The sequence below is a fragment of the Carassius gibelio genome, chromosome B10 (assembly GCF_023724105.1).
Source record: "Carassius gibelio isolate Cgi1373 ecotype wild population from Czech Republic chromosome B10, carGib1.2-hapl.c, whole genome shotgun sequence".
Lineage (NCBI taxonomy): Eukaryota > Metazoa > Chordata > Actinopteri > Cypriniformes > Cyprinidae > Carassius > Carassius gibelio.
In genome coordinates, this window is record NC_068405.1 from 19,017,971 (window position 1) to 19,044,087 (window position 26,117).

Consider the following 26,117-nt stretch of genomic DNA (forward strand, 5'->3'; position numbering starts at 1 on the left):
ATTGTTTTTTATTTTTAATGTGACTTTATCCTGGTTTTAACAAAAAAATTCCAGATGGCCAGATCAAGAAATCTAAACCAGATGGTTAATACATTTTAACCTACCCCTACTCTAAAAATTTGAACTGGTTTCACTCATAAAATTAGATCTACAGCCGACACAACACTTTCAAAACGGTGCATGAACGTGAACATCAAAAATCAAAGTCAAACGCAAACCAGACAAGTAACAAACAGAAGTAAAAAATTTATTGCAGTATTTGTTCCTCCACACATGCTGGGGGTCCCTCGTCCCGCTCTGGGGTGTAGAGACCCAAACCCTGACCCAATACATCAAAATCTACATTTACAAAAAAAAACCTCCCTTCCATGTAGGCGACAGATACTGCATGCTCTGCTTTCAACTGAATAAATTATGTCCAGGAGACTCCATTTTACAGCACAAAAAGAAGTAGAACATAAAGCAGAGGAGATGTTTAAAAGTTTATTTCCCTGGAAACTGAGCTAAGCTAAAGAAATCCATCCGGTGCTAGGTTAAACTCCAAGGTCACTTTATTAAGAACATCAACAGACTAATTTCCAACATTCACTTTAGGTTTATTTCTTTAAACAGATTTTTTTTTTCGTCAGAGATATAAACATTTTTTGTTTCTGTTTTGTGTTAAACTATGATACAGTGGAGGGGGGAAAAAAATTCAAACAACCAAGTTGCTGCACAACAGCGAAGGAGCTCTGTTTCTTTCTTTTCCGTTTAACTTAAAAGATGTACAGGAAACACATCTACACTTTTAAAATCGTCGTTCTTTAATTCGACCAGTTCCTGCCTTGGATCTTAAAACCTGTGAGTCTGTAGTACTCATTTCTCTCCGACTTCAGTTTACAAAACGTTAAATCCTGATGAAGTTTGGCTGCTGAGAGTCTGTTGGGTGTAACAGTTCCAGAGTTATTATAGATTTAATTAGCTGGAAGTTCCTTCCTTGGCTGCGTACAGTGAACGTAAAGTCTGCACTACTTTGTTGGACAGTTTGTGTGCGCTTGTCAAGGCAATTTTCTTGTAAATAATGTCAGACTCCTTTATAGTGTCCACCCAAGGCACCAGTTTTCGTCCGTCGCGTTTCTTGGCCTCCGCCCAGGTGCCCGAGTACGAGCCGGCCATCCATCGAATGCTGTAGCCTGTGCTTGTCTTCTGAATAACACGTGCTATCTGCGGCCGGTCCTTGTACTTGGGGCAGCAGATAGCGATGACGTCCATGGCTTCTACCGTTTCGTTCATGTGACCTGATGCCTCTGCGGAATCTCCGCCTTTTCTGGATTTCCGTGACGACTAGAAGGGAACAAAGACATGGCGTTTTAAAATGTCAGTAACGTTAGCCATTAACAGTCGAATTTTCAAAAAGCTGAATCGGCTTTCTTACCCCAGGAGCCTTTTCTTCCACATCACTGTCGTCATCGTATGAGTCAGCAGCATTATTCTTGGGGCTGGAGCCTCCTAGTAGAGCAGTGATGGCTTTATTTCTGGCTTGGAGACTGGCTGAAGCATCCCCTTCCTCATCTTCCTCATCTGGGTCCAAGTGCTCCATCAGTACCTTAAACTGTGGAATAAAACATTTAGAGATAATCAGTTTGAAGAGCTGTTTGTGTCGATGTTTTTTTATTCATATATTAAATTGTCTTCAATTTGTATTTTAGTATTATTTATATGCTACATTAATTAATATGTTGAACTATATATATATATATATATATATATAGCCAGCTTTCATTTTAAATAGAAAAGAATAGCCAAAATTTTTCCAACCTATAAAAAAATATATATTATTTTTTTCACAAATTTATATTTTATTCAGGCTGTATTTCAGTTAATGGAAATTACTTCAATATACTGTTTTCAATTGCACATATTAAATTATTATCACTCTTCTTTGTCTTTTAATTAAAAAACATTAATGATTATTAATACTTAAAATGGGATGATATTAATTGTAATTAATTATTAAAGAAATAGCATGCCCTGATTAAATGCCTGGAGAAAAAAACCCAACAAAACATAAAAAAAAAATTCCAAGTTATTTTACAGCAAATAAATGAATAAAAAAATGAACAGTTGATAAAAAGACTGAAAAAAATATATATAATAATACAAATATTATTATATATATATATATATATATACATATATATATATATATATATATATATATATACATATATATATATATATATATATATATATATATATACATATATATATACATACACATATATATATACATATATATATATATATATATATATATATATATATATATATATATATATATATATACACACACATACATACATACATACATATACACACATATCTTTATTTTTATTTTTTTTAAATCTAAAACTCATTTAACCTGTCATTATTACACATTATTATGAATACAAGTAAATAAATAAAGAGAATCAGAATGTTTACATCTAAATACTGTCTGACGACTCTCCTCTTGACATCGTAAGTGAGATCTGCATTGGACATGTTGTTCGTCAGGTAGTCCAGTGTCTGCCGTGGGTTAAAATGCACATTGGCCTTCCTGTTTACAGCCTTATCATAAACCTTTGCAGATTCCGTAGGTGAGTACTTCTGAATTTTACTGCAGGAAGAGACAAAGGGGTATTTGTTATGGAGCCAGTGACCATTAACCCATTACATCAGTAATGTGTTTGGACCAGTGGGTACAGCTCACCTGTCAGAGAAGCCATAGAGGTTCTTAAGGTGCTGCTTGAGCATCAGGAGCAGCAAGATGCCCTGAGAGGCATTGGCAAAATCCAATAAGGGCTCGGGGTTGTCAGGTAACCGCAGCATGACCTTGTCTACATCCTCCAAGTCGAGGTCTGAATCGGAGTCAGAGTTCACTGGAGCGGATCGTCTGTGTTTCTTGGGCCGACGGATGACATCATCGCTGCTATCACTATCACTGCTGCTTCCTCTGCTACTCTCATCCTCGTCCTCTGAGCCATATTTTTTCCCTCTTTTTTTCTTCTTCTCCCGTGGTCTAGGCTCTTTTAGCAGAGACTGTAATACAAGGCAAGATTGTTAGAAAACTCAATGTCAGCTGTCAAAAAAAAAAAAAAAAGCAACACACCTCTTTGAAAGACTGCAGCAGGTTGCTGCCTGACACTGATAGTGTAATGTCTACATGGTGCATGATGAACATCGGCTCTTCCTGACTCTGATATGGGAAGCAGGCAAGATTGTCTGCAATATACAGCAGCATGTTCACGTCTGACTTCTGTATGGGAAGAAAACAAAACGGCATATTACAAGAAACAAAGGCCACTGACAAAATGCTGCATAAACTGTGGCTACAGAAGATAATAATCAACAGAGTGACATATAATGCAAAACATTAAAAACACTGACCGTGCTGTCATCAAACAGGTTGAGCAGTGAGATGAGGAAAGCCCTGCGGTGTTGTCTGTTTCCGCGCACCATGGTGTAGAGGTGAGAGCAAAGAGCAGCGCTTGTCTCATCCTGTCGGAAACCCCTGATCACTATGTCCTTTGAATCCACGATGGCTTGCTGCACCTGATAGGACATCTTCATCCCTGCCACAGCCTTCATCTGTTTGGATGGCATATGTGGACATAGTTATTTTAGTATAACTGACGTAGTATAACTGAGTATAACTTTACATACATTATTTGCACTATTCATATTTTGCACAGACTGCACATGGTTACAGCCATTCCACTATAATCTGTCTAAAGTTGTTACTGTACAAGCACCGTAAACTATTTCTACAAAAAATATCATTGCACTGCTGTTATGTTGCATATAATACATTGTTCAACAATACTTTTGCACACTCATCCAACTGTATTTATTACCACTGTTCTCACGTTCCTGCTATTCATAATGTATATATAATCCTTCATTGCTCTGTTCACAATGTACATACAATCCCTACATTGCATTCATATTTATATTCTGTATATACTCTGATCAATACTGTATATAGCAACTCCACTGTACATTCTGTATATCATAGCTTTACTTACTCTGCACTTTTATGTATGTAAAACACTATATTCTTGCACTTCTGGTTAGATGCTAACTGCATTTCATTAGCTCTGTACTTCTACTCTGCATAATGACAATAAAGTTTAATCTAATCTAATCTAATATTATAGTTTTTATAATATATATATATATATATATATATATTTTTTTTTTTTTTTTTTTTTTTTATCAGTTGTAACAGTATCAACAGCTGTAAGGATTTTTCATTTCTAATTGTTCATTTGTTTTTAAATTAATTAACTTTTATTTCAGGTAACATTTGTTTTAGGGTTTTAGCCTTATGCACATAACATTTCTTGCAGCATCATACATGACAGACGCATGTTAGTAATCCACTTACGTGAATGAATCCTGTGTATTTCTTATCGATCTCCACCAGCTGTTGATCAGCTTTATTCCTCATATTGGGTTCCGAGTCGGTTCCCATTGCGATAAGATACGGAACGCACTGATGGAAGAGGAAAGAAGCCAGTTAAGCTAAAGGCTCTTTCATACCGGCTTTAGGAGAGTTTGTGCAGTGGATCTGTACCTGTACAGGATGAATGAGGCCTTGGCTGAGCGTCAGAGTAATTACACTGAGGGCAAAGTGCCTAACACTGGACTGCGTGTGGAAAAAGCTCTCCAGCACCTGCTTGAGGTAGAGCTGCATGATAGAACTGCTCATGCCAGATGAGATGTCACCCATCTCCTTCAGGTCCTCCTGCTTAGACATCTTCTTCCCTGAAAAGACCAAAGACAAAGAATGAGAATAAAAATATCTGACAGGCAAGCTACTTACCAAGTGACAGATGCATTGAACCCAGACAAGAACATCCTTTATAAATCAAACTCACACTCCCTGTCGGCTTCCTGCATGCGCGAGTCTTCCTCCTGCAGATATGTCTGCAGGTTCTTTAGCACCTGGATCTTCAGATTCAATGACGTTTTCCTGTCAGCCAGGAGGCAGTTGTAGAGGTTTTTCACATCTGAAGCAAACATTAGCCCTGGGTGCTGGATGAACAGGAAGCCTGGAGAACCAAGAGATCATGTTTTTGTGAAAAGGTGAAAACGAGACATGTAATGATTATGGAATGGAGCAAATATTTACCTAGACCAATGATGGCCTTGGTCTGCACCTCCTCATCCTCATTTTTAGTGAAACACAGCAGCAGCTCCAGCACTTTGTCCTTTATGACCACCTGAAAGAGAACACGATCATTAGCCAGACAGGAAAACCTCATAATTTACATTATAGGGCCATGAAGACATTTTCATATTGTGACATTATGCTTAAATGACATTTCATGTCATCAACAAGTTAATTACTATAATATTTATAAATTAAATAATTAAATGATATGAATGAATACATTTGACTACTCAGTCCAACTGATCTATTAAAAATAGATGTCTATTTTTTATGCATAATATATTTCTTGTCATATACGATTAATAATACATATATATATACACAGTACAGACCAAAAGTTTGGAAACATTACTATTTTTAATGTTTTTGAAAGAAGTTTCTTCTGCTCATCAAGCCTGCATTTATTTGATCAAAAATACAGAAAAAAAATGTAATATTGTGATATATTAATTATATAATTATATAATTGTTTTTAAATTGATTATACTTTAAATTATCATTTATTTCTGTGATGCAAAACTGAATTTTTAGGATCATTATCACATGATCCTTTAGAAATCATTCTAATATGATGATTCATTATCAAAGTTGGAAACAGCTCTGCTGCTTAATATTTTTTCAGAACATGTGATACTTTTTTAGGATACTTTGATGAATAAAAAGTAAAAAAAAAAAAAAAAAAGCTATGTTTTAAAAATATTAATATTTTGTAATAACAATATACACTACTGGTCAGTAATTTGGGGTCAGTAATTTTTTTTCTTTCTTTTTTCTTTTCTTTTTTTCTTTCTTTTATTCAGCAAGGATGTGTTAAATTGATAAAAAGTGAAGGTAAATTTCACTTTTTGGTGAGATGGTAGTGGATAGTAAAGAAAATATATTATTAGAATATAAATTATTATACATTTATTTTATTTTATTTTGAATAAATGCAGTTCTTTTTAACCTTTTATTCATCAAATATATTAGACAGCAGAACTGTTTCCAACACTCATAATAAATCAGAATATTAGAATGATTTCTAAAGGATCATGTGATAGACTGGATGTTACATGTGACACTGAAGGCTGGAGTAATGATGCTGAATATTCCGCTTTGCATCACAGGAATAAATTATTTTTTAAAAGTATATTCAAATAGAAATCTATTATTTTAAGTTGTAATAATATTTCACAATATTACAGTTTTTTCTGTATTTTTGATCAAATAAATGCAGGCTTGATGAGCAGAAGAAAACTCTTTCAAAAACATTAAAAAATAGTAATGTTTCCAAACTTTTGGTCTGGTTTGTATATATATATATATATATATATATATATATATATATATATATATATATATATATATAAAAAAAAAACTCTGGATAAAAGCGTCTGCTAAATGCGTAAATTACATTTTAATTTAATATATATATATATATATATATATATATGAATGTGACTAGTCTATGCTGTACTTAAAACTTGTCTATGTTTATTAATGAATACAAATTTTTCCTTGGATTTAAGACTTTTAAAATCAGGAGATCATCAGGATCTCACCTTATTACTGCCTTTGAACTCCTCTAGGTCAAAGTCGAAGTGTCGGCACAGTGCACCCACAGTGAAGAGTGAACGCAGCAGAGCGGGTTTATTAGAGACCAGTACAGTGCTGTTGGGGTCTTCCTGATGCTGCATCTTCAGCTTGTTTAGTGCTCCTTCACATGAAAGAAGAAGATTTTCAGACTGATTAACACTCTCAGGATCATAGAAGAGCAAAAGACTCCTGACAGACATTGAAATTTACTCACCATAGTATCGGTTGAAACAAGACCACACAAATTTGTAGTTATGGGTGACCTTATTGACAACCGCACCAAGACAACTCACGCAGTGCTGCACAACCTGCAGGAAACAAGGCAGATGGCACCATGAAGCTGTTGACACACAAACCGCTGGACACCATAGCCGCTGATACTCGCTCTCCAACTGACCGTCATGCCGTATTTGATGATGAGTTTCATCAGGTCTTCTTCGATGGTGGTGAGGAAGTTTTCACTCGGATGGTCCATCAAAGGAATCACGAGCTCCAGGATTTTAGCAACATTACAGATCACCATAAAATCACTCTGAGTCTGTAGGGACATAATGAGCACAAGAAGCACCTTCACTCTCTGGCCTCTAGATGGCAGCATAACACCATTTATTGCAATACATTCCCATACCACATACTCACATTACACTTTGTGGTCAGGTATGGCTGCATAGTCATGGCATGTTTCACCATCAGCTGGGGTCGGATCTTGCTAAACAGGTACAACGTGGTGATACATGCCACTAGGCGACTGGATGTCAACCCTTTATTCTCACAGTCTGCAAAACAAAAAAATAACTTGCCAAAGGTTCAATTAAGGTAAATCCTTTGGTTCATAATTCAATACACTTCATACCAGCGAGAGACTCCTCGTATTTCAGAATATGATCCACGAGACTGTCCACCAGCTGAGCACAAGCCTTCCTGGCCGGTTTGTACGAGGCATCCTCTTCTGACTTTAGCAGCTGTGACAAGACAGATTCTGTTAATTTTTGTTTTGATTTTACCTGAAAAATATAATTTATTCCAGTTCACACTTCCTCTGGGGCTAATTCCATGTTCAGTTCAACCCAGAAAGTCAGAATTTACAACTTCCTACTTTGGTAAAGCGCAACAGAATGAATTTGACCTTTACAACCTTTTAAGGAACTATCCCAGATCTAAATGCACTCCTAAGCATTGGAAAGGCAAATCCAAATAGTCCTTGAACAATAGATGTGCAACTTACATTCTGAAGGAGCTGTTCGAACCAGTCGTAACCGGAATCCCTGCATGCAGCGACCTGAGAGACAATGATTCACGTCAAGAGGGGCATAATGTGACCTTAAACGTGTATTAAAGCACATGTCCTGAGGGTCAGATTTTTGCCCACTCTGCAGATCCTTACCACGTCTGTGATGTTGAGTATCTTGCGAGTCATGGCCTCTTTATCATGATTAGGTGTTGGAGTGAACCAGAGCTTCTGAAATGTCTCATTTACCAATTTCTGAATAAGAAATAGAGAAAAATTAACTAGTTAATAACAACTACACAATAAAAAAAAAGTTGTCCCCTAAATATTATTTGACAACTAGTTTATAGAGTAAATCAACTTAAACATATTTTAGCATTGTGTTAAGTAATTTCCAAAGAAAATGCATGTACAAAACCAATCATGTACTTCAATGTGAAGTACATGGATTACAGATCTGAAAAGAGAAAAAGGCAACTAACCTTGATGCCTTCTTCGTCATTGACTCTCCTGATCATCTTTACACACATCTCTGTGATCTTGTTGAAGGTGGGCTGCTCCAGACAGATGTCCCGCAGGATTTTAATAACTCTCTTCCTCACACTGATGCCTGTGTCCTGCAGAAAACATTTGCCAGCTCAAATCAGCATACATGATGCATTCAAAGCAATCAGTTTCCACTGCTAGCTGGAAATAAAAGCACGCGTTAAATTTACAATAATTGCTACAACCGAGAACAAAGATCATGCTAACTGCTATTAAAAAGACATCAAACAAGCTATCAAGAAAATCTGGTACGGACAAGGGACAAATCAATATATCTAGAATACAGACAAATATATATAGAAAGAAAAGCACAAACCAGGATGCGCTCGATCAGCATGTCGTAATACTGTTCAGTTAGCTGTGGTCGACTCAGTACAAAGCGTCCCAGCAGCTCTACCGCAGCTTCTCTCACGCTGGTGGAGTTGTCCATCAGTCGGCCATGAACTCCCCGCTGCATGTCCGACTAAACCAGAAAAGGCAAATGAGAATTCAAAATATGCAAACGAGGACATTAAAAAGCTGAGGTTTTTTTGGGAACTGCTCTCACCCGTGCCAGAATGCTCGGATCCACTGCAACCACTTCAGAAAGACATTTCATCGCTTTGGTTCTCACCGCGATGGCACTTTCACCGAGGACTCTCAAAATCTACAGACGCAAATGGGGAGATGTAATACCGATATGCAAATACAAAGAAATATGCTGAGAGATGAAATGACCTCTAACCTGTGTCAGATAAATGTCAAAGCTCTGTGCAAACGGCCTCATGGAGGCCAGATATCGCACAATAAGACACGAGTCCTCATAGTCGACAGTATCCGAGTTTACCCTGTGAGAAAACATATAGCAGATCTCAAAACGTTTCTAGGCATATAGCTTGTTTTTTTGGGTGAACTATCCCTTTAATAAAGTTACAAATGTGTGCTGTTTGTACCTCAGTGAGCTGAATTTCGATGCCGAGGTCTTGATAACAGACCGGAGGAACTTCTTGCGTGCTTCGGCTTTCTGCAAGATCTCACTAGTGGTCTCGACGTCCCTTGCATGGTGCGTCCCATCGGACGAGTCGTCGTCCCTCTGACTCTGTGATTTCATGGCTTTCTCTGTCTCAGTGCTGGAGTCCCTGAACCACTGCGCGATGTAGAACTTCCGTGCAAACTTTTGGAAATGAAGACATCAGAACAACATTAAAACCTCCAAAGATTCTTGGGGCTTTTTTTTTCTTGTTACAATAATATGCCTGAATTTTCTCACCAATAGTGACGGGTCAGTCTCTACGTTCTCATCCAGGTAACCCAGGAGAGCCTTCTGCAGCTGCTGAATCTCATCGCCACCTGAGCTCTGTGAAACACAAACTGGCATGACTTTCTTTCAGGCCATGAGGGATTCATACATGTGTTGGGGCAGACTCTGCTGTTTACCTCTCCCAGGATGCGGTTGATTGAACGCTGGTCCATTGTGCTGGTGACAGCATCTTTGCGAAGACGCGCAGCCACTGTGCCCAGATAATCCAAAGAGGCCACTCTCAAAGCCATCTCCGTCTGCTTATTACTGAATTGGTGAACCTACCACGAGAAACCAGAGCATTGTGTGAGTTTCCAATAATGTAACGGTGCACATTCTACCAGTGAAGTATCAATCTGAAACTCACCAGCAGCCTTCCCAGAAGGCTCAGCAGCAGCTCTGCAGCCGGCCAATCAGGTTTATTCACTGTGGAGAGTAGATCCTTAACAAAGTTCTCAAACAGTGGTCTGTAGTCATCCTCGCCTTGCTTACTACCACACCTGAAATTGAGACAAAAATGTAATAAATAAAAATAACAGTGAAACTTCATTTCTAAGAATGACAAGGTTTTTCTTGAAAGAAAAATTAATTGTAGCAGATATCTAGATGCATATATACAGATCATCTGCTGCTCAACCCTTCGCAGTAATATTATTCAGTACTGTCCCTGTCAAACACATGCCCCTCCCGCAGAATGATTTACAAGTAAATTAAATAAATAAATTCAAACATTTAGAGACGTAGTACAAATAATAGATAACCTAAGTAAGACTACAACAATAATTTAGAGATTGTCCTGAGATGGCACGGTTAAGCCCATTTGAAAAGCATCAGATGAGAGTAAAACAGGTATTTCCTGAGACAGTGTACATGCTTAGCTTACATACATCATGTAGAAAAAAAGACATGCATTACTGATCCCAGAAGGACAACAAATATAAATGACTTCAAAGTTCATTTTTCCCCAATATAAATGGGTTTGAAATGTGTGGGTTGGAATGATGTCAGGGGCTTTTCTTACTTTTTGAGGAAAACGGAGAGGAAGTTTTGTGCTGTCCTCATTGCAGTCTCATATGAGTTTGTGATTAATACATCCTTATCAACCTGCAAAAAATGTAATAACTTTATTAAATAAGCCTAAAAAAAACCTCAAACGTTCTTGGAGAGCACTTTTTTAAGGAAGAGACTTGCAATCACATATCGTTAGCTCATAACTCTTACCTTTCTGTCATTATCATCATCAGAGTCCTTATCAGAAGGGAGATGGACCACACACTGAATGAGCTGCAGAACCAGCGCCGTCACCATCTGAATGTACATGGGCTCCCCATCCACATCACTGCTGTTCAATCTGCACACAGATTATAGTCAACACACATGCTTAAACTGTGCCCTTAACAGCTGGACCAGACCAGACCAGACTGCAGCATTTACCGGAAATTCCTCAAGTTTCTCTTGCTGGTTGGCAGTCTGGCAAGAGAGGTGAAGATCTCCTCCAGGATCAGCTGCCTGTGCTTCTCGTATCTAGAAAACACCTGGAAATTGCACAACACATCAATGTTAGATGTAGTTAGCGTAGCAAAGCATAGCATAAATAAAGCTGAACTGCACTGATACTTACAGCCGTCACTAGTTTAATGACACAAAGCTGCAGCTCACTCACATTCTCAACAAAGAATGGAGTGATTCCTAGAGACGAGATCTGTAGCAAGAGAGAGAGAGAGATACACAAATGCAGATTTATTTAATTTGCCAATGGAAATAAAACATGAAATGAAAACCGACTACATTTACATTCTAAATTCAAGTTTCCTGTTATGTTCTGCTTGATTCATTGGTGCACAAAATGTGTCTTCATATTATTTTGCAAAAATGAAATCACTTGCTCCACCTGTAAAACCACTTTGCTTTCCATAACGGCGAGGGCTGACTGCAGCAAAGAACAAGAGAATTTTATTGAGATGCAGCAGTAGCAGCCAGGTGTCAGACTCTCACCTGAAGGATGGTCGTGTCAGTCAACAGCTGAATCTCCAAGAGTTCAGATAGGTTACTGATAATGTCACAAACTTTGTTGTAGAGCATGACGGTAACTCTCTGCTTGTGCGTTGAGCACTTTGCTCGCTTGGCTTTTGAGCTTAGTGTTCCACCTGAAACAGAGCAAGAACAGACATCATTTGGACAATTGTTGTGATGAAACCATACAACAATAATAATAATGTTCCTATTATTAAATGTGTATATTATTAAAATGACATAAATCAAATGCTATTGTACTGTAAAATAAACAAGAAATTATTAATAATAATTTTCAGAATTTTTTCGAAAAAAGATTTTTATAAGACAACATTAAAATTGAAATACATGCATTTTAAATGTATTTGAAAAAGCAGCTTTTTTTTCCCTAAATTTGACACAATTCATGCGGCTCATTTAACAGACTTCAAGCATACCAGTTTAGTATACTAAAAGTACAACTGCATGGTATTTTTATTAAAGCTGCGGTAGGTAACTTTTGACGCTCTAGCGGTTAATAAACAGAACTGCTTGCGTCTTGCGGAAGAACATTATAGCCGGAGCTACTTCTCTCTGTTTATGTCTATGAAGAATCACAAAGGTACTGGGTTACTCCGCCGCGGTACCCCCGAAGCAATCTAAAATAGTCCGAATATAAACACTTATTATAGTTGCACCCTAGTGATTCAGGACAAGCCAAAAACACGGTTTGGAAAATGGATTCATGGTGTACTCGCTTATTATATATATTTTTCTACATTTTGAACACAAACAAAGTTACGGACCGCAGCTCTGATTGGTTATTTTTTACCGGGAGCGATGGAGTTTCTGCAAATGGCAATAGGACCACTGGGAGGAGCCAGAGGAGCTTGATTTTTTTCACAGATTATCTGTCTCATATTCTACTGTCAGGACATAATGACAGGTTTAATAAATATGTAAAAAATATTTTTTTTACAAAAGTTCCCTACAGCACCTTTAATTACATAAATATGCAAATGTATTTGTAGTATACCAAGCATTTTAGTATATTTATTTTTCACAAGCATAATAAAGTTTCAATCCAGAATGTAAGCAATTTGATAACTTCACAGTCACTCTAAGTATATTTTATAATTAGGGACCAATGAGATCTCATGGTTGGGATAAAAATATAAAGCAAGCAACAGACAACTTGTCGTTTAACACTTTGTTGCCCTACCTGGTAAGGATAAAAACTCAAGTTAGCATGGAAGGGAAAGGATCTTATAGGTTAGGACACTGTTTTAATTGTCCAAAACTGACCGCCATGAGGGTCCACCCTGTAGACGGGGTCATACTGCGGGTACAGTGTGTTCTGTAGATGAAACTTGGTGTACTGCACGACCCTCTCGATAACATCCTCAATGTAAACGGCCTTCCGCATTCGTGCTGAGGTCATGATGTGAAGAGCCGTCAGACATGCATCAGCAGATTTGGTGACACGTTCCATGATGAGGTCACGCCACAAACGCTCCTCATCGTCCCTGTCGTTGGCCTGAAATCACAAGAACAGGGAACCTATCAGTGAGAGTCAACGGCAGAGCAATTCTGCCAATAGAAACTACAATGATTCTTACATGATTCATGAGGGTGGAGAGCTTTGCACCATCCTGAATATTTTTTTCCAAAATACTCTGGACCTTCACCATCTTATCAGATGGAATCTGAGGATAAAAGCAGTTAGCATTAAAAGATCAGGTGCTGATGTGTCCTGTCTCTTGAGCCTGGTCTCAATCTCTCCTGTTGACAGAGGTGTACCCACCTTATGCATGATGCCCATAGCCTTTATTTTGGCTGATTCACTGCTCAACTCCGACAGCTGGTGTTTTCCGAGGAGCAGCTCCTGAGGAATCTCGTCATCATCTGCATTCATTAAATCAATTGCTGTCAAACTTGCAGAGGCATTTCAATACAGCAGGATCTGAAATAATTTGAACATGTCAAATGTGATAATCTCTGCACGCTTGCGCATTTACCTAACAATGTCAAGTCCACGTCTTCAAGGTTTTCAAGAATGTTGTCAACACTGGTGGAAAATCTCTTGAACGTGGAGGAGTCCATCAATTCTGTGGAGCACAAGTTGGATTACTTAAGATCCCAGCATTTCTGAGTGTTCAACGCTGATTACAGACTGAAAACATACCATCTTCAGTCAGTTTGGGCTCATAGGCTTTCCTCTTTTTCTGCTTTTCCTTCTTCAACTTTCTGGCGACTATTGTTGGAGGATGTCAAAGGTCACAATTATTCGGTTTCCACACTTCAAACCATTTGAGCAGCAATACAGCTGATAATGTGTATAACTGGTCACTTACGATCACTCAGGCTGGGAGGGGGTGAATCTTCATCGGAGTCCACAGGACTACATCCTTTGTATCGACTGCCTGAACTTCTCCGATGATCTCCAGAACCCCTCCGGTCCTTTTCTTCATATTCCCATGTTTTATCTTTGCCCTTTTTCGAACGCTTTGGGGGCACTAAAAGCCAGGAAGATTAACAATTTTAACGGAAAAGCAACTTAAAATCTATCTCAACTCCAAGTAATTAAGCAGAGGAGATGTGAAAATTAAAATTCTGTCATTAATTACTCACCTCATATCATTCCAAACCTTTAAGATCTTCATTCATCTTTGGAACATAAATTGAGATATTTCTGATGGATTCCATAGACAGCAAGGATCCTAACACGATCAAGGCTCAGAAACGTAGCAAGGACATTGTTAAAGTAATATGTGATATCAGTGGTTCAACTGTTATTTTACGAAGTTATGTAAATACATTTTGTGCACAAAGAAAACAAAAATAACTTTATTCAACAATTTGTTTCCACCTCGTCACCCTATAGCGACATTTTGGAGACTATCACATGCATAAACAACGTGCAACGTATGTGCATGGATACATTGTTTATGTTCAGATCAAAGCTCAAACAATGCAAACAATGTATCAACGTTGCATATGTTGTTTATGTATGTGAACTGTTGAATAAACTCATTATTTTTGTACTCCTATTCTCATAGCTTCACGAATTACGGTTGAACCACCTTGCTACATTTCTAAACCTTGATCGTGTTAGGATTTTTGCTGTCTATGGGAAGGTCAGAGAGCTCTCGGAATCATTCAAAATTATCTTAATTTGTGTTCCGAAGATGAACAAAGTCTTACGGCTTTAGAACGATACGAGGGTGATTAATTAAATGACAAGAATTTTCATTTTTGGGTTAACTATCCCATTAAAGCCAACAGAAATAGGAAGGCTAAAAGTGAACCACAATACGGTTTGCAGTTAATGTGAATGCAAAATGGATGTGAACTAACTGCATTCTGTGGGAATAGTCTGTTTATAAGTAACACCAACTAAACCAAAGCATTGCTTTCCATTTCGTTTTTTTTAAATGAGATTGATAGTAAAAACCTGATTCGGATCCAGCAGGCACATCAAGTGTGAAAACAACATTAGATTCAGTATATTTACTTACGTTCTACAGAGCTACTGTCATCATCTGAGCTGACTTCAGCATACTTGGGCTTATCATTTGTGGAGCTGCGTCTGCGTTTATTCATTTTCACCCTCTCACACAGTGGCATACGGGAATCCATCTCTGCCACATGCACATGATGAAGAAGTTCCATTAACACTGAATCCTTGAAGCCCCTCTACAGAGAGGGCTACTCAAAATCTTCAAATGTATATTTAGACAGTCTGCCAAATCTGTGTACAATATAAAAAAAAAAAAAAAAAAAAAAAAAAAACAAACCTCACTGGTCATGAAAACGGGACTTACCTCCAAATTTTCCATAAGATGACCTGCTCTTGCTCGACTTGCTGCGTGAATTACTGATCAACTTCTGGACCTCATCAATGGAAAGTTTCTTCAGAACAACAACAGGCTTGGCGCCCTTATTAAGGTCCTCCACCAGGTCCAGTTTTTCTAATTTCACAAGTGGCTCGGAAAACAGCTCTCGTCGCATTTCCTGTATCACATTACCATCTTTGTCCCGTTTCAACTTGGGAATGACAAAGTTTTTTAATGCACTTGATTTGCCCCCCAGTAGGTAGTTGGGAAATTCTGCTGTTTTACTGTCCGAGGACGGAGGCTTGTGTCCATCAAGTCGGTTCTTCTCTCCACTCCGTTTCTCGTCTTTGCTGTTGGGAGTTTTGTGGACTGACCGTTCAGGTTTTGTTCGGGATTCTGCTCCACTACGAGGTTCCTGCTTTACCCGTGGACTGTCAGGACGAGAGCGCTGCTCAGGAGACCTCTTGTCCCGCACCTCTGTTGTTTCTGTGTGCCGTTTCTTTTCTTGGTCTCGATCCTTGTCCTTATCTTTGTCCCGGACCCTCTCCCGTTCCTTGTCCTGATCTTTTTCTCGTTCCTTGTGCCTATCTTTTACGCGCTCCTTGTTTCGATCTTTCTCCCGCTCCTTGTCCCGATCTTTTACCCGCTCCTTGTCCCGATTTTTAACACGCTCCTTGTCCCGTTCTTTCTCCCGATCTTTTTCTCGCACCTTGTCCCTATCTTTCTCTCGCACCTTGTCCCGATCTTTCTCTCGCAGCTTGTCCGGGTCTTTCTCCTGCTCCTTGTCCCGTACCTTGTCTCGATCTTTCTCCTGCTCCTTGTCCCGCACCTTGTCTCGATCTTTCTCCTGCTCCTTGTCCCGCACCTTGTCTCGATCTTTCTCCTGCTCCTTGTCCCGCACCTTGTCTCGATCTTTCTCTCGCTCTTTGTCTCGATTTTCCTCTTCCTTTTCCCATTCTTGGTCCCGATCTATGTCCCTGTTGTGCTCTACCCGGCTGGACTTCGATGTGTCTGGTCGTCGGACTTTGGGGCCTTCATTTTCCCGAAATTTTTGCCTCTCCTCTTTGCTCTCTCGAGTCGAATCCGACCGTCCTTCCTGTTTTCTGGGAGTTTCATGACCTTTTCCCTCAGTCCTCACTTTGTCAGGTTTACCGTCATGTCTGTGCTTGGAGGGATCAGATTTCTTTTCCGAACTGACTTTGTTGGAGATCTCTCGGCGGTTCTCGTGCTTGTGTTTGGGAGTTTCTGGTCGTCCATCTGAAGCAGTTTTCTGTGGCGTAGTTTCCACCCGTTGCTTGATGACTTCTGGACGACCATCTAGAGTCCTCTGTGTCTCTCCATCTGTCTTTGATTTGAGCCGCAAGACCCCGGTGGAATCAGAGCCATCTTCTGGCCAGCGCTGGGCCTCTGTTGCAGGGACAGGACAGGAGTCCACTGGGCCTTCCACCCTGCCTGCCTGCTGCAGGTCTATACTGACCATCAAGGCAGGCCGACTGGCTCCGTTACTAGCTGCACAAGCCTCTTGAGGTACCAGTTTGTTCCCAGCATTGCATCCGCCACCCATGGCAGGTGTTCCAGATGCGCCCACGGTGCCCGCAGCTCCTGGTTCCTGAGGGTACGAATCCTGCTTTCTCTTCTTCAGAGGTTTATCTGCGGAGTAAGAATCATACAGGTAAGAAGCAGTATTCAACACATTTACATTTTCATCTACAAATAAGTGGAGTATGCAGTTGCTTGAATGTACTGAGTTGGTGCCAGAACATTGCTAACAGTTATAGTTAGCATGTAACACCTTCACAAGCATGCATGTCAAGTGAAAACTGGAAATAAACACAACCTTTATCTTGAACTTCCTTAGAGCAGCGTTCCCGTTCTATAGCGGATTCCCTCTCAATCCTTTCGATCTCAGCAAGAGCATCCATCTCCGCCTCGTCATAGGGGGTCCCACTAACTACCCCAGGTTGCTTGGCTGCAAGTGCCCCAGTGTTCTGTAGTACAGGGACTTGCTGGTAGGCCGACTGTTCACCCGAAAGACATTGTCCTGCAGAGAGCCGTTCCTGGGGGTTACGGTGGTATGGTAATCTATTGCACGATAGTTCATTCTCAGCATCTGAGCCATGCTCTACTGCCGACAATGGCTCAGATGACTGCTCAATCTCAGAAGACTTCACTCGAGACAACTTTATTGTTAGCTTTGTGGAGTCTTTAGTGGGTGAGCTGACGATGTCGTACATGGCACCTTTACCCCCCTCATCTTTCATTAACTTTTTTTGCTTCTTTTTCCGTTCGGGAGAGTCCAACAGGAGGTCAGGAGCAGCATCTCTTGGGGAGGAGTAGGGTGGAGGAGACTGAAGAATCAAGGGCGGCCGAGATCCAACTGAAATGTAACCAACATAAAATAGAAAAATCATACTTCTGTGTAAATCAGCAATATAGCAACAGATTTAACCAGTTTGTCAGAGTTTGGTTGGTTTAATCTCTGCATAATTGCACATCCACATTACCCTCCATATCCATATGTTAAGTCTGACATTATGAGTGCAAATACTTCATAAGATGCCAAGAGTAAACAACATGAATATGTGAATATGGCATTATCTCAAAATTACAGTACACTGCCAGTAGTAAAGACTGTGGTACTAACACTGAAGCCGCAAACTAAGCTGAAGTACAATTTTAAAAAAAAGACCAGTAGGGCCTAAAAGCATACCCAACCTAAAAATGGTGTAGATACAAAAATTTAGATTCAGTCTACCTTTTGGAGTTCCTTCACTTCCAGCAGGGGAGCAGACGGAGCGTACAGGAAAAGAGGCGTTTCTCATAGCGGGGTCACTATCCTGTAAAAACACAGACAACATAGGTTGAAAATGTGCTGTTAATACAGGTCGAGGCCCAATCTAATAAAACCTTGGAGGTAGAAATATATGTAGGTTTAAAAAAAAAAAAAAACATTTGTTGGCAAGCACTCACATCATTTCCAAGTCTCTGGACGATGCTGATGTACTCATCGCTGGAGCAATTCCTCGCATTATGGTTGGAGTTACCCGACACTTGACAGGAGACCTTGTTGTCATGGATGTTCCTCATGCCAACAGGAACTATCGGACTAGATACAGATACTGCAACACACACACAAAAAAAAACATGTTATTAAATGCCTTATTTTTACTTTTAATAATCAGCAGGCATTTTTCACAATAAGAACAAGAATGTGCATTAAAAAATTAAATACACATTTCAGTTTTTGATTTTAACAGCAAGGAATGGTTTTCAGTCATATGATTCAGCAAGGGACATGGATAAAAGAAGATTCACTAAGAACCAACCTTATTAAAACCATTTTCCTTGAGCCTTGAGGTGTTTTAAGACTACAGATACTAAAAAAACGGTGACAATCCTCTTGAGGTTCTCTTCAGAGAGGAGAGCAGGGACTCACCTTGCTGGATCTGTTGGTGCTGAGGGTAGCTGTACTGCATGTAGCTTGCGGGGCTCTGTGGTGCATACGGGCTGGGCACTGGGCTGTTCTGCTGGGGCATGTACCTGGTACCAGAGCCCGCCTGAGGTTGAACATAGCGGCTGTTGAGTAAGAGCAGAACTGGTCAGTATACAGACTGGAAATGGAACCAGATTTTTCAGCATATTTTAATTACTTCAATCACATTATATCCCGTTCAAAAGGTATGCTGTTTGCCCCTTACCTATCTAACCCAAATAAAAAGTAAACTGGAACAGTACCTGGGAGGGCTCGGAGTTATGGTGGTTTGCTGGTAGTTTGACGCCGGACTTCCATGCATCGAATTCTGAGGCATCTTATACGGTGATATCATTGGCTGTTGCATTAAACCTTCAAACCAAACAATAAAGCGTGTCAACAAATTATGATTTAAAATGTTGACTGCGTGGCGAATGACATGGCAAATCAAGCTCATATTTGCCATACTGTCTGACTAGAACTTCAATTAAATAGATTAGTTTTAACTCAGTTAGCAATAAAATAATGTTGTGCAATATGTGACCCAAATGTACATTTCAATTCAAATGTAATACTTACAATATTTGCAAATATACACCACCGTTCAAAAGTTTATGGTCCGCAATTTTTTTTTATTAATTAGTTAATTAAATGTTGTTGTTTTTTCCAGCAAGGATGCATTAAATTGATAAAAACTGACAGTGACTTAAAAAAACTGACAAAACTTACAAATGTATATTTCATTTAATCCACATTAAATTAAATATTATTTTAGAATATTACAATTTTAACTATATGTTGGATCATAAGAGACTATATTCAGGAAAAAAACAATTCTTGCTGATCCCAAACTTTTGAACAGTAGAGCAAGCCCAGAGATCGAAAGGATTGAGAGAAGTTTCAAATGCATTTGGATTTCATACATCACACATTACCACTAATTAACACTAGCTACAGTCTGGAAGCTACAAAAAATGGGATTTCTAATTCAGGGAGCTTAAACAGAGATCACAGAATAAAAGCGTGCCCAGACTAAACAGCTTTATTTCTGCAGTTTCTCCTTACCGCCCTGAACCCCGTATCGGGTGGGCGTACTTTTCTCCCTGAAGACATTGGGGTTCCTGGACAGCACCGTCTGTAGCAGTAGAGGCACATCTCCTTCCGGGTCATCACTGCCCATGTTGTCCTTCAGCTCTCTGCATGTAAACCCAAAAGACTGAATGAGAGGCACAGATTTTTACATATCATGAAAAATAACCACATTTGTCGAGGATGCACTGAAGGAAGGAGTCCGAGGTGAGATACCCACATGTGCTCGGTGGACACCTGGTTGAGGCTGTGAGCCAGCTGGGACACAAGAGCGTCATCCCGCCGGGACAGCAGACAGCTGACCTCCTCAGCGATCCTCCCATTATAAAGCAGGCTTTTAGTGGTGGTGGCAGGTAGAGGGGAAGGGAGAGGCAGTTGATTTAACACTGAGAAATAAACACACAAAAAATGAGTAATCACAAGAGGAGGCATGAAATATTTCACTCATTTCTTCGGGACATCCCATTTCGATCCAGTCACAAAGAAAATCATTGCCCGTACAAATCAAGTCCAAGTCCTATCGATTTAAAAGGTATGAACAAACATTTAATCAACATCTTCGATAGCCAATCAAAAGAGGGAATTCATCAGTATATATCATCTGGATGACTATTTACACCGATTTTGAATGTACACCAATTAATTTTAACAACCAAAGAGAAATCAATAGTACTTTAAATAAATGTGTTTATCTGTGTATGACAAAAAGACACTTTATCATGCATTAGGGTAGTCTCCCTCTTATGGTGGCCACTATGTTCAAGTCAAATGATAAGCTTGATGGTACTCCTATTATCTGATAATGACAAATTTTGGATTATTTACTTTACATTCCTAACTGTGTTTAAGAGATACAGTGAGTATAAATAATTTGTTAAGGGAGGTTTGTTATACTTACGGTCAGTGAGGCTTGCGATCCCAGCGAGAGTGGTGATAGGAACATGAGGCATATCCCCATTCATGCTGAAGAAGGGCAGGGCGCTCGCGTGGATGCACTGGTCGCTCAGTGTCGCTGCTCACTGATCCACCTTTACATCTTTCGCTGCAAGAGGAAGAAAAGGACAGGATGACATCATCATCGTCATTCAGTATTATGAGAAGTTTCTTTTCTGACATATGGAAACAATAGCAACTTATTGCACTAAAAATACTTTTTAAGTGCTATGCTGCTAGGAAACCAGAGAACAATGCAAATCAAGTTATTACAGTTCTGATGACACTTTTTATTTACTTCATCGAGCCACTTTAGTTTAATTTTTCATAAAGAAGGTTCGTATTGTGTTTCAAGCTTTTTTTTCTTTTTTGTATACTACCATTAAAAAAAAATCTTATATACTTTTATTCAACAAGGATACATTCGTTTAATCAAAAGTGGCAATCTTACAAAAGATTTATATTTTAAATGCTGTCTTTCCATTCATCAAATAATCCTGAAAAAGGGTTTCCATAAAAAAAACTAAGCAATACAGACATTGATCATGTGACACTGAAGCCTGGAGTAATGATGCTGAAAATTCAGTTTTGCCATCCAAATAATTAATTAAGTTTTAAAATATATTAATATATAAAAGTAATTTTAAACTGTAATTATATTTCATAATATTACTGTTTGTACAGTATTACTGACCAAATATGAGCAGCCTTTGTGCATATAAGACTGCTTTTAACATTTAAGAAAAATCTTACCAACCCTAGACTTTAGGTCTAACTAGTTTTGCCTCCATAACAGAAATGATAACTTTGCAAACATCAAGTTTTCCTTATAGCATTCCCACTAGATTCAAAATAACCCAGTGTTTTAATAAACATGACACTGATTGCTAGCACTGACATCTGGAAATCTGGAATGTAAAACATTAAAAACACCCCCAAAAATTTAGCCATAATTATAAAAACAAAAACCTTAATTTTAAACTTACCATATGCATTATGCACAGAACAAAAGAGGCACCAAGCAAGGCCAAAACTACACGCGCATCTGCTCATCAAATGGGCTTTATTTTGTAGTTGCCCCTCCCCCCATGCATCTAAAACTGCCTGCACTCCTCTAGGAGGGCTTCCCATCAGGCAGTGGGACAGGCTGCAGGAGACACGGTCCTGTTGAAACAGGAGGGTCTTCCCCAGACGGTTGCAACAAATTTGGAAAAACCAAGAGTTTGGCTTCAGCTGCTCAAGGGCCAATCGTTTCCTCCAGCAAACCAGGCTCAGTGAGACTCCAACATCAGCTCCAAAACATAAAAGACGAGCAGCTGCCTGTGGATGCCCCGCTTTTTACTGCTACAAGAACAACTGGAAGCGGTGGAATGGAGGAAACATTCAGAAAATACTTGAGATGAAACAAAACAATACTTGAGATGAATTGCATTTTCTGTTTATGATAATGGCCTATGTAAACAAAAATAGAAATTGAACAATATTATAATTGTTTTTTGTTGTTGATGTTGTTGTTTTTAAAAACCATTACTGATTGTTTTTAAAATGATTTAAAAAAATAAAATTCAGGGCTATTTTATTATTATTAATATTACTATTATTAATTGAAACAACGTTTTTGACATACAAACATTTTATTATTATTATTATTATTATCAAAATAATGATTATTATTACAATTAACAATATTAATATTCATTGAATTGAATTCTCAATTAATATCATGTACGTAATATATTTATTATTAAATTAAATTTATTATTAATCGTAATAATAGTATTACGCAATTGTAATCATTATTATTTTTGATATTATTATAATGCACACACAAAAAAAAGAATGAATATTGTTATTTACATTTAGAGATTATTTGGAGAATACACACTTCTAGTGAACCTTCTGAATGAACCTTTACCATTCAATAACTTTTAATATAATACAATTGTATATAAACAGTACGACTAAGAATTTGCTGAATAATCCACTAATTCTACAAGTGGTTCTGTCAGGCGGTAAACGCTAATTGATGGACACAATTACACAATATTCAGGCCATAATTACACAACAACAAATCAAAAATGGACTATACATGGTGCAACACAAATATAGATGAGCAGCGGTAGACAGAGCTTTTACATACACACAGTTTTTGGACAACACACATAAACCAGTATAGCTCAAACTTGATTGATACTCCCAACCAAACAGATCCTGACCAGTTCTCTCTCTCTCTATTTCACTATCTAGTTTGGGTGACTCATCATGGTGCCTTATTGACTGACTAGACAAGTCTAATAAAGAAACAAAACCAGGAAAAGTGCTACTGTGAATACAGCTACTTGTTATTACACAAACATTTATCCAAGTAAAAATGAAAAACAACAGGAACAAATGTACAGCAAAAGCATCAAATTATGTTGAACTGGCAAATCATTTAAAGTTAATCTTAGGACAAGCTCCATCATGTCTGTTAATTTATTAAAGGTAAATAAATAAATAAATATAGTCTCCTGTATGAAATCTCACTCCCAGATTACAGCCACAGCTCAATGTTTCTGCAGCACCAGCTGCTCCAATAAAACACCACAGCAATTTAAACCAACAAATCTGACAGTCTTGTCATAAACGCGAGCGGCTTCAACTGTAATCCCTTCTCAGAATCTACCGTTATGAAGACAGAATATTGTCAACGAACACAGGGCTTTAAATTTACTTAAGTTTTTTGTTCTGTGCACGTTTTGGATATCAACTGCTAAAGCTAACTGAATCCTAACAGCTTTTCATTCTTCAATCAATCATTTGTTAATTCAATCAATCTTTAGCAGCCTTAAGAACGCTTTCAAACTCAAACTGCATTTTTAAAGCCAATTAAAATATAAAAAATAAAAGATTTATTTTAAAAATAACTGTTTAGATAGGAGTTATTGAAAGTTTTTGTTTTATAAAAGATTGATCATCTTATTATATTCTTTAGAAACACATATGAGCATTATACATGTTTACAATATTTGTGTGTATTACTATTCTGACTATAACTTCAATCATTTGATATATGTTTTAACAATCTTTTGTATTCAAAGAGAATTAACAGTAAACAAGCATATATATATATATTTCATATTCACATTATACAATGAAAATTATGCTGAGGTGCAGGTAAAACCCTTCTGCATAATAGTTATGAATTTTTGCATGCCAGGATTATTCAATACAAGAGTAGTGTGCATTGTTTGCTCTTTATTTTGACAGATTCTCAAAGGTTTGCTATAATTAGATATTGTGGATCTCATTAATAAAACTATTCTGATGTCTAATAAATTCAGCTTTAAGAAGGGAGTATTGTTTATTCTGATGAATAGTTCATTGGGTTTATTATTAAATCTAGATGGTTATGATATTGTTTACTGAGCAAAATGCTAAATAAGAGGAGAGTTTTGGTTTATTCTCACAAAAGGCTAATAAGAAATGCTTAAAATGACTATTGTTTATACTCTGATGGCTATTAAGTTTTGTTCGAACATGAGAGTATTGTTCATAATGATTTCTAGTTAATATGGATTGTTCTGATATGATTTTGTGTACTCTGACAGATCCTGGAAACGGTTTAACTCTAAAAGCACAGCATTGTTTACTCTGATGGAAGGTGAATGAGGTTTACTCTGAGAGGACAGTATTGTTTACTCTGGTCTGCGGATCTGCAGGCCTGTATTACTCTTATCTCCAGGCTTCAGGTTCAGCTGCACACCTGCATCTCCAGATGAACCCCCTGGACCGGCTGAGTCCGTTTAAACGGCCCTTTTTTGGCCTTCGTTCGCGAACCATCCGAACCGCGGATTCGCCTGCGGGCCCGCACCGAGCTAACGCGAATGCTAACGCGGAGCAACGGCTGCACAACACCGATAACCTTTTGGAAAGTCCGAAGCAGTCCCACCCCGAGAACGGGCTACTGTGCTTCCCCGCTCGGAACCAGCGAAACGGCCCGTCGCATTTACCTGAGGCTCTGTTGTTGAAAGGTGAAGGTGGAGGGTTCGGGCTCGCTGTGTCCCTCTCACAACAATAATCCGGGTCGCACCGCTTCCTCTCACTGCGAACATGAAGACGGACTGGAGGCGGTCATTCCTCTCGTAGGCGCCCGCGGAAGCTCGCACTTTACTCCGAACGATGGCAGAAAAAGATTCGGTGCTGAGAGGCTCCTGGGCGCTCATAAAAGAATCCACACAGACTCCCTCTCTCTCTCGCAGAACAAAATGCCGACCGGAAGCACTGCTGCAGGAATGACTCCCTCCATCGGCGCCGAACCAACCAGCAGCGACCCGCCGACTTCCGCTGCCTGCTCTCCTCCCCTTCCCTCCTCCTTCTTCCATCCGCCGCTTCCCGTACTCTCCTCGATCATCGTCCACTCTGTTTCCTTCTCCCTCCTCTCTTCTTTTTCTCCTCATTCACGCTTTTGCTTTCTAGTAATCATTAAATGTGTATAAATAAAGTGGAGGCTTATTAGGAAAATACACTTTTTTATTTGAGGCAATATGCTACAGAAAAACCATTGAACGCAGCCAGTCAGGGATTTTGGGATGTTTTGCTTAAGACACATAAAGGTGTTTAATTTATTAAGTTAGATTTGTTTGCTTCTGTAGATTTCGATTACAATGCAATAAAAGCACGTTCTCTCATTTTTTTTTCATGCATTGAGCCAGACATCACTTCAGCAGCATTTATATACAGAAGTTTTTTAACATATACATTTGTCCATATATCATTCTCCTGATTTATATAAAAAAAAATTTAAGGAATCTGGGTTCAAGTACATTTCAGACTTTTATTCAGGAAATATATGCAAATTAGTGCTTTTTAATAAGATAATGCATAATTTGCATATTTAAACATAACAGGAAACTTTAAATGCACATATCAATTAAAAAATCAATAAACAAATTACCATAAAATAAGAATGTTTATTATTTTTAATAAT

At 38.5% G+C, this 26,117-nt stretch overlaps 1 protein-coding gene across 4 annotated transcripts; it reads right to left on the minus strand.

Moving 5' to 3' along the window:
- Positions 1 to 226: 226 nt before the first annotated feature.
- On the minus strand, positions 227 to 25,468 carry nipblb (NIPBL cohesin loading factor b). 4 transcript variants are annotated; one of them, XM_052567549.1, is made up of 48 exons: positions 25,141 to 25,468; positions 21,113 to 21,256; positions 20,435 to 20,600; positions 20,221 to 20,321; positions 19,389 to 19,497; positions 19,090 to 19,229; positions 18,624 to 18,772; positions 18,409 to 18,490; positions 17,491 to 18,030; positions 16,483 to 17,303; positions 15,642 to 16,446; positions 15,336 to 15,458; positions 14,172 to 14,333; positions 14,003 to 14,071; positions 13,836 to 13,925; positions 13,622 to 13,722; positions 13,437 to 13,523; positions 13,123 to 13,354; positions 11,821 to 11,972; positions 11,447 to 11,527; positions 11,260 to 11,360; positions 11,047 to 11,176; positions 10,847 to 10,929; positions 10,193 to 10,325; positions 9,963 to 10,106; positions 9,796 to 9,882; positions 9,479 to 9,699; positions 9,271 to 9,373; positions 9,094 to 9,192; positions 8,863 to 9,009; positions 8,483 to 8,617; positions 8,157 to 8,255; positions 7,998 to 8,051; positions 7,626 to 7,734; positions 7,412 to 7,548; positions 7,170 to 7,310; positions 6,987 to 7,080; positions 6,739 to 6,893; positions 5,156 to 5,246; positions 4,902 to 5,075; positions 4,598 to 4,788; positions 4,409 to 4,516; positions 3,409 to 3,609; positions 3,131 to 3,277; positions 2,732 to 3,060; positions 2,464 to 2,638; positions 1,415 to 1,591; positions 227 to 1,323 (listed from the first exon to the last, which is right to left on the minus strand). In XM_052567549.1, the coding sequence occupies exons 2-48, from the start codon at positions 21,174 to 21,176 to the stop codon at positions 958 to 960; spliced, it is 8,205 nt and encodes a 2,734-aa protein (XP_052423509.1). In that variant the 5' UTR covers positions 21,177 to 21,256; positions 25,141 to 25,468; the 3' UTR covers positions 227 to 957. The 4 variants fall into 4 exon arrangements, with proteins under 4 accessions (XP_052423509.1, XP_052423508.1, XP_052423507.1 ...); XM_052567548.1 differs by having other exon boundaries at positions 20,191 to 20,321; positions 25,141 to 25,467; XM_052567547.1 differs by having other exon boundaries at positions 15,642 to 17,303; positions 25,141 to 25,467.
- Between the last annotated feature and the right edge of the window lie 649 nt (positions 25,469 to 26,117).

Coding starts and splice junctions, on each gene's coding strand:
- nipblb (XM_052567546.1), bottom strand. CDS start 21,176: ATGAATGGGGATATGCCTCATGTTCCTATCACCACTCTCGCTGGGATC. Junction 20,601..21,112: donor GATCGCAAGCCTCACTGACC/GTAAGTATAACA, acceptor TTTATTTCTCAG/TGTTAAATCAACTGCCTCTC. Junction 13,355..13,436: donor TCTCCACCCTCATGAATCAT/GTAAGAATCATT, acceptor TTGTGATTTCAG/GCCAACGACAGGGACGATGA.